Source organism: Barbatula barbatula (genome assembly GCF_947034865.1).
Source record: "Barbatula barbatula genome assembly, chromosome: 12".
In the NCBI taxonomy this organism is placed as follows: Eukaryota; Metazoa; Chordata; class Actinopteri; order Cypriniformes; family Nemacheilidae; genus Barbatula; species Barbatula barbatula.
The window spans coordinates 16,889,356-16,898,623 of record NC_136775.1 but is presented as its reverse complement, the minus strand read 5'-3'; the positions used below and the strand labels follow the sequence as shown (position 1 = coordinate 16,898,623).

Sequence of the window (9,268 nt, the reverse complement as noted above, 5' to 3'; positions counted from 1 at the left end):
TGGGAAGACTTGACGTGCTCAAAAACACTTCAAACTTAAAAATGTTGCCATGGTGATGCAGTTTATGGCCAAAAAAAGGGAAGCGAGAAGTGTCTCTACAGCATTCATTGAGCGATTGAATCCACAAGTTTAAGCCAAATAATAGCTTGATGCCCACTGGTTTTAAGTATACTATATCATTTCCACTGATGACAGACACACAACATAAATGCCCATCCACCTACGAATTTATTGATATACAGTTACAGTAGCACATAGAATATGCTTAAAATGTATATATAATTATAGTGCTGAAGAGAATGGATATCGTCCGACTACATCTACACAATTCCACACACCCACACACACAGATGCCCTCAACCACCACATTGATGCAAAAATGAGATGAACATTTAGGGACAAGAAGACAGTTGGGCACATCCACAAGTCAATAAAGTTACACACAAGATGTTTAGGGTCAAGAATCAGGCTGAGGGACTTCCTCTGTTTTTTCTGGGTCAGGTGTTGTCTTTAAAGCCACATCCTGTTTAACTTCTTTTGCAGCATCATTTGTTCTGTAAAGCAAAACCCAAATAACAATGTGAATGCTTTGGTATGTTGAAGGAACCGAGTGCATTTGTTTTTCAGAGTAATTAGCTTTTTGAAACACTTGGTGGCAGTCTTGCATCAAGGTTCACGCTGCACAATATAATAAAATTTACATTTCGCGTTAATAGACGTGACACTTTTGTTTCAGACGTTTAGACAAACAAATGCATGCATATATTTAGATAATGGAAATGACATGCATTACGTATTTGCGGTTAACACTGTACACTGTACAACTAAAACAGAAATGGATTGTTTGGGATGTATATAAGGATGGAGAGTGAAGGTGGAGTCAATAACAGTGATCCACAAAATAAACTGGCAAAGAGACTTAAGATGTCAAGACTCAGAGGTCTTAGAAAAATGTGACCTGGGCTGTGGAGCAGGTCGGATACTTGGCAGGACATCCCAGCTCGATGTTGAGCTGCCGTGTGAGCAGAAGAAACAATCATATGACCAATCACAAACAAACATGATTAAAGTATAGGTAAACAAACATACAAGACAAACAACATTCTGATTATGTTATTAAGAAAGAAAAGGATTCAATATTCCAACTATCTTTGAGAATATTGCAAATAATTCAAGAAATTACAATTTATTTTTGTCTTTGTGTAATGTTCTGCCCCATTGTTCTGTTTGAATGAAACAATCTCTCGTGCCTTGTTCTTTAGCATGAAAAAGGTTGAAAGCGGGGAACAATTTGTGGCTTTAAACACAGATCAACCAGTTTTATTTGCAAACACATTCCTGGCACGTTTGAAGAAAACTGTCAAAGCAAGAACGTACAAAACCTACTAAACACCGTTACATAACTGAGCATCTCTGACCGGCTTTTAACAGTAAGACGCAGGATAGATGTGTGGGTGAGTTGTTCGATGTTCTTACCGAATACTTTTCACAATGAAGTGAACGATAACAGCCAAACCTACACATCCGCACAGAGATCCGATCACAATCGCTGCGATTTCACCTACGATAGAAGAAGTGAATTCATGAAAAGTAAAAGAGAAAACAAAGAAGCTTGATAAATAATATAATATCTCACCTGCTGTATAAATCTGAATTGAAACTGGTGAGAAAAAAAAAGAATGAGAGAGTTAGACAAAGCATTAGCAACTAAACACAGACAGACAGGCCATTTGTAAACATTTGATGTTTAAAAGAACATCTTATTTGCTGTGAAATGTATCCCAATGGAAGAAAAAAAACAGGGAGAAAACATGTTATTTCAATACAAAAGAAATTAATGATGAAAATTTAAATTTTTTTACTTGCATCATTTACACGCCCTCTTGTCATTTCAAACCTGTATGACTTTCTTTCTTCAGCAGAACACAAAAGAAGATATTTCGAAGAATGTCGGAAACCGAACAGCACTGATCGATGGGGTCCAACATTCTTCAAAACATCTTTCTTTGTTCTCTGCGGAAAGAAGGACGTCATACAGGTTTAAAATGACAAGAGGTTGAGTAAATGTTATTTTTTGGTGAACTATTACTTTAAGTACCAACGCAGGTCTTTTTTACTGCTTTGTAAGGCTGTCTATCTTTGTCCCTCTCTTCTACCAACACGATTACAATAAGCTCTGTGTTCACGAGAGATTTCGAAAAACTAGTCAGCCATCACAATAACAAAGAGCTCTGCTGCAACCGCCAGCCCCGAATCTCACATTCTCTCCTACCAGGAATGAAAGAGGACAGGACAGTTCTGTTGTTAAGCGGCTGAGTGACGCGGTAGTTGTCCCGTAGCGCTGAGGGCTCGGCCGCTTCTGCCTTGCTGGAGTACAGCACCGTCTCTAATTTCATCAGCTGATGTGAGAGGAGAGAAGAGACGTAACATAAGAATGCTACAGCGTGATATCTCTTCCTTCCGTTTTCATTTTCTGTACCTGTGAGTGAGAGATTTTAACCCTCTCATTAAATAGGGTCCAAAGGATGCTCTGGAAGCATGGTGGGGTGGTGAGCGAGCCATTGTAACGGAAATATCGGCTCAGGTCGTCGGGCAGCAGGGAGCGTACATCAAACGCAGGGATAGCCACTTTCTGACCTGGAGGTCAAGACACAAAAACTTTTCATCTTGGTTGGAAATGGATTGACAGACTAACTTTAAAGAATCGCATGTTTATGGACGTACACAAACCTGCATATTTGATCCGACCCAGATAGTTGAGAATACAACTATATGCATGATTTACTTCCTCACCTGCCTAAAAGCAAAAATAAGGATATAGAATAAGTGGTAATATATATAAGAATCTTTGAATGTTCAAATAAACTAATTTAAAGAGAGGACCTGCCTCGATCAGTATCCCTAACACGGCCAGGCCATCCCTATGGGTCTTCGCCTCTGACATGTTACCGTATAACTCTGTGTTGTAGTGTACAACATGGAGCTGGCAGAAAAGAGAGAGACAGTTTTGGTACAGTTTGTTCAAACTTTTTAGCATTCATTAAAAAATCTAAACCCTGGTTATAAGAGTTATTCAAAACATTGTGTTTTGAAATGCATTTGTAAGTTAAAAAAAAGGCACATCAAAGACTCCAACAAAAATGATTTTCACATGCATCAGTCCTCTGCAGATGGGGTTCATAGTTTTGTTTTCTCCAGGGCCTGTGGAGAACCGGCAGAACCCTAGGCTGATACATATCCTAGAACAGACACAAGGCTGCAACGCACAACGCCTGCTCGACCTGCAATGTGTAAGACTATTGGTGTCTTTTGGAATGTAAGCAGCTTGATGCAAGGATGAATGTGTTATCTCATTGTACCTGAATATGGTGCTTTGTCCATAAACCTTCATTCGTTTATTATATTAAAAAGATAATCCATTTAATTTGCTGTATAGAAACATCAGACTTGTGTTGTTTTTAGCTGTACAGTATACCTATTTTCAAAAGCTATGAGCTATTTTTTTGGAAATACCCCACTTATAATGTCCTGTGTGACAGATATCACTGAAATAAGTATCGTGAGGACCCCTTCTCTAGGCCAAAGACTATAAATATTATCAAGACACAGATGTTATATGATTGGAGCTCTAATGAAGAAAGCCCCACCTTCCAGTAAAAAGAGCCACTCATCCATCGACTATAGATCCTTTGGGTTAGGAACTTTTTTATTGTGGTTTGAGGTTAAGTACTTGAATTTATGGTAAACAGGTGCTAGCTGCTTGAAGGTGTTGCAAATATGGCCACTGAAATGAAAGACTTTCCGCGTAGGGACTTTGTGAAGGCTCAGTTAAAAGCTCAGCCAGCCCAAGGTCATCAAGGTTAAACGAATAAAGGCCTCACTGGCTTTCATTTTGCATGGACTGAAATTCTATGTCATTGACTGACGGGTTTCCAAAAGATGCCAAGGCCAAACTTTACACATTGCTTAGCAGATTTGAACACTGATATCAACAAGCACACACCTCTGCTGAAGAGCTCCGTCCATTAATAGTGTGTTCACTTCCTGTGGCCACGGCCACTCCATTACCCCAGTGCAGGTGAAGCTGTACGGCACTGTAATGCCATGGTAATCCAGCCACGCCCATCCAACGTGGCAATGTCATCTGCACTGTTTGAGAAAAAGACAGAGAACTACGTGTAATATCTTCATTTCAACATCTTTTAATATCAGTTTTTCTATCGTTTCATGTTTTTACTGTTATACAGCAGGGGGCGCATTTGGTACATAGTATGTCAATATAGAAGAAACATTCTGGGGCCATTAACGTTTTCTGAAAATGATTTAAAAGGCTGGCGTTTAAAAAAATGTTTTATTTGATTTTCCTTGGTGACACAAGTTTGGCAAATGCTTGGGACTAACAATGACACCTTGTGGTGTGGATGCAGCACGTTCAGTTTTTCTTCGCTGTGAGTGTCTATGTCTTGTAGGTGTGTTACACAGTAAGTGAATATTATATTTGGCTAGTCAAGTGATCATGTCGGCCCCTCTGAGGGTCCTGCTGTGGAAGTGCTTATACTGTATAAGTTGATAAAGTAGTAAGATGTACCTGTGTGACCATTATTAGAAAGAGTGAAGGGCTTATTTCCAGGTTGGTTATATCCCAGGGGCTCCACAGGAACTAGTGTAGGATCATGCACTGTACGGGACGTGTCCACATTTATAGGTGATTGACTTGAGCCACCGCAGTCAGGAAAAAGCTCAGCCCATTCGTACTGCCCCACAGCACCTGACACAAGCAGAAAATGTAAGAGAGTGTACCAAAAAAGTGCATGTACAGATTTGAGCGATTAGGAAGACTGTGTGTGAACAGTCATAGTTAATCTTATACTAGCATATTAGCTAAGGGTTTAGTCATGCGAAATGAATGATGAGGCACAAAAGCATGGCCTACACACACACACGTTTATTCAGTGCTCGAAAAATACTAGGAGACTAAACAAAATGATGGGTGGGTATCTGAACAAGGATATCACCGATCAATATTAAAACACGTTTCATAGAAGTCTCTGTTTTTCAGTATTAATGTTAGTGTACACAGGGATTAGAGGCCCATTCATCAAGAATATCCCCTCATACCCTGTTCAACTCCAAAAAGTGAGGAGGGGGAGCTTTCATTGATCTGCCGTTGCTATGGTGATCTCTATGACATCAGCAAGACACATTTCGGACCACTGCCAGTTTGACAGTTTGCATGCTGTCCCAAACACGCACGGGAAACAAAGCATCCCTCACTAGAGAAACCACACACTCTTTTCAGTGATAATGCAATGGATCACAAGACCCATTCATCGTAAAACCCTAGAAACGTGTGCAAGATTTTTAGAAGAGTTTAATGCTTCAAAATGAAAAAAAAAAACATTCTATTTAGCACAATTAATGTATAATTATAATTCATTTATTATCATTTATTTATCATATATATATTTATTTATTTATTTTATTTTAACATTAATTTGAAAACACCCAATGTTTTATATATAATTCATAATCCAATGTGTTCTAACATTAGTTTGAATCATTTTTCTACAAGGGTTACAAGATTTAGAGGAACGATGTGTGTTGTATAAAATCTGTATGAATTAAAGAAAGCCTAACACAAATTACCATGCTGTGTAAATTCTTCATTCAATTAAAATAACGAAAATAATTTCACGGTGAAAAATGATCCTAAAACTTTCCTCCTAATAATGACACAATGCTCCATTATATTCTACCAGAATCCTCTTGAATTTCTGCTTTTCTTGAATTTAGCTCTATACCTGCATTAGGCCGGTTTTATGTAAGGCTTTAAACAGCACGTGCAACGCAAAACATGACCAAATGAGCTTTTTCAAAGACCTCATTATGCTAACAATGTCAATGGTTCGTCCCAAAAAAAACAAGTTGGAAAAAAGCCATGTAAAATGCACTGTGATCCTTCTTTATCCTACGTGTTCAAGTACTTGTTCATTGGCGCCTGAACAGTGTGAACTGTTTTGTTTAAGACTTAGTGAGAGTGATCACATGCTACAGGATTGTGAACTGAAACTCAATAAACACATTGAAGCATTTCAGACTGTGTTCATACGACTATGAATTGCTGTGTCTATGCACCAAGCACAGAAGTCTCCTTTTCTTTAACATGATATTTATTCTGTTCTTCTGTGTCAAATGCAAACACTCATTCTCAAGCTCCATACGTACGCAGTCTTTTGCACTGGCTCTCTCTCTTTCTTTCTCTTTCTATTTGTTCTCCAGAATATGTGCAATGAAAGATGGAAGAGATGAACTGGAAGTAACACAGTTTGAACAGAGATATAAATAGAGAGACCGTCGGGGGAAGATGTGAGCTTAGTTTGGTTAATTTGGATGTGAATTTCAAAGTTTTTCAAAGGGATACAGAAACAACTCCAAAGAAAATCATAAATAAGGAACAATTATGTAATAGTGCATATCAGTGAGTCAGGTATCTATGACAATTCCATCACAGCAGTATAACCCAAATGGACATGTAAATAAAACGAAAGGGAACAACATTACCTGCGTATGTCCATTCTTTGGCTAAAAAGAAAGGGAAAGGATAAAAGTGACTTTCAGAGCTTCTGGCTAAAGAAAACATTTAAACATAACATTTAATCTAAAGAAGACAGGCATAAAATGTGGACAAAGTATCTTACATTTTATTTGTATTCATATGTTCTTTGGGAATTAAACCTGCAACCTTGGCATTGCCAAATTTAACTAAATACGAAGACAAATCGACTACATGGCATCATTCTTGACAGCAAGGTCTTAAGACAGCAAAAAGCAACATAAACTGTTCATATAATTGAGTACACCTTTAAAACAGCTTTGCAAAAGGCCTGCACTAATACTGCTTAAGATGATCGGTCTTACCTGTTCCCGAGCAATTAACCCAAGTCACAAATAGAAGAAAAACGGTCACAATTTTCAAGTCCCGGTCCATGCTGTGACCCACCTCTCCACAGCACACACACACACACACACACGGTGGGAAAATAGACCCACTGAGACAATGCACGATAAGAGATACTCAAATCTTAATAGTTTTGCTGCAGAACTGTCCACAAAATGGAAATATCCTACAAGTGCATTGAATACTTGGTGTTTTTCATGATGCGGACGATTGGGCCCTGTGAGTTGAAGGGTGGAAGAGAGACCCCATCACATGGCACACAAAAGCAGATTGGTTGGACCAGAGAGTGGGAGAAAGAAAGAGAGAGAACAAGTGAGAAAAGAACAAGTGACCGAGAAAATCATGCAGGGTTGCCCATTGAAAGATGTGAATGACACAACTATGTGGGGGCAGGGAATGTCTGATAGGAGAGGTATGGATGTGATAGAGAGATTAAAGAGAGCGGGGACAATAATGTTAACCTTATTCAAATAATCAAACAGAAACAAACATTTCTTGCATATAACAGCTGTAGAAAATACGAATAGAGAGTGATGTATGTTTTGTGGTTTAAAACCAAAATAAAGATGATTTGTGGAAACCCATGTGTAATGTGGAATATATCTATACATAAATAAATGTCATTTTAAACCTATCTGCAAAGTTTTAGACACCGGGGACAAACGCTGCTTTAAACGCATGTGGGGGTCACACCAATTTATTTCATAAATAAAATTGACATTCATAAAAAACGTTATTTTTGAAAGTATCCCCACTTTACAGAATGTTTACACACACACATATATATGATTGTTGTTATACCAGGTAAGATTTTCATGAAAAGCATGCTTGCCGTTTTTTATTAAACCGCTGGGTTGCAGTAAAGTACAATTCTTCGACCTGTTTACGAACCCCACACTTGGGGTCTACTGCTGGTGGTTGTTTATTAATAAATAAGTGAAAATGGGGAATAATCGAGGTGTTTGTTAAACAAACAAAAGAACAACGTTTTGCCTTTTTATTTCTTCAACCCTTAGCCTATGATAACTGACGTTTATGTCGTTTGTTCCTGCATTGTATTTGCAAATCGCGTATAATTGTTTTGTCTGATCCTCTGTTATACTGATGCAATGCAGAACAACCTTGTACAATTGACTTTCATGCGTGTTTTTTCATCACTACATGTCACGATATAAAATGTTTTGCATTACTCAAAATGTAACGACTCGTCAAGGGAAACAAACACCGTTTAGTCGCGTATTCTTCCATCTATCAAAACACGGCGTGATGATGTACGTGAAAATAACGTGAAACCGCTGCACAATATTACGCAATGCTCCAGTGCAAAGAACCGTGCCCCATTCCATTGGTCGATCACTGGCGAACAAGGCGTGTCAGAACAAATGTTGCCAGTTCTATTGGACAAATTCAGATGTAGGCGTGGCCTAGTATTTCATTCACAAATCTCCGGCTGCTGTCGAAGTCCATGTGCGCGTTCTTATACGACCTTATTCAACACATCTGAACCTGCTGAAACCAGTTCTTACTTGTAAATTGCTGGCAGGTGTGTTTGAAACCAACGTCTTTAGCAATGTGGATTTTAGTATTAATGATTAATCTTCTATTAGGAAGGAACAGTGGACGAGAAGGGGCTTTCACATAAAACGCGTGTGTGCGCGTTCATGTAAACGTAACGTGAGCGGATGCTACTCAGACACCCATGAGTCCAGCATTAATACATGTGTATAGTTTTTCTTCCCCAATAAATAGTTTGTGGACAGTCTGGGTGACTATTATTAATGACATCACTATGCATTATATGCATTTAATAAATTACTTCTAAATATATATTGTGTAATATATGCATTGAAAACATTTATTTTAGGGGTCTGAAAGAACACACTATGCTACTGTGAACACATTTTAATGTAACAAGTTACTGACCATCATTTATTGACCCAACACCACTGAGACATTTCTTAAAATATCTTCTTTTGGGTTTTTATACAGAAGAAATGCTCATACAGGTTTTGAATGGCATGAGGAGGGTAAATAAATTATGACACAATCTTTAATTTAGGGTAAACAGTCCCTTTTTATTATTTAATGGGTGTGATCATAAATAATTGTTACTATTCCAATTGAATATTAACAAGAATGTTATACAACAGTTTATAAAGTGAACGCACATTTACAGTGGATATAGAAAATAATCACCCCCTTCAAAATAATCACATCTTGAAATGAAGATGGACAGTTTTTTGTTTTATCCAGCTGTATTTACTCAGTGCAAAGCTTTGTGGAGACGTTGTGATATTGTTGTTACATGCA

The 9,268-nt window shown here is 38.1% G+C and overlaps 1 protein-coding gene across 2 annotated transcripts; it reads right to left on the bottom strand.

Annotated features, from left to right (window-relative positions):
- Window positions 1–210: 210 nt before the first annotated feature.
- On the bottom strand, window positions 211–7,230 carry ca14 (carbonic anhydrase XIV). Of its 2 annotated transcripts, XM_079470629.1 has the most exons (12): window positions 6,919–7,217; window positions 6,562–6,582; window positions 4,589–4,768; window positions 4,004–4,149; window positions 2,884–2,983; window positions 2,731–2,793; window positions 2,480–2,637; window positions 2,273–2,399; window positions 1,637–1,660; window positions 1,477–1,561; window positions 959–1,012; window positions 211–554 (listed from the first exon to the last, which is right to left on the bottom strand). In XM_079470629.1, the coding sequence occupies exons 1-12, from the start codon at window positions 6,986–6,988 to the stop codon at window positions 458–460; spliced, it is 1,125 nt and encodes a 374-aa protein (XP_079326755.1). In that variant the 5' UTR covers window positions 6,989–7,217; the 3' UTR covers window positions 211–457. The 2 variants fall into 2 exon arrangements, with proteins under 2 accessions (XP_079326755.1, XP_079326756.1); XM_079470630.1 differs by lacking the exon at window positions 959–1,012 and having other exon boundaries at window positions 6,919–7,230.
- Window positions 7,231–9,268: the final 2,038 nt, after the last annotated feature.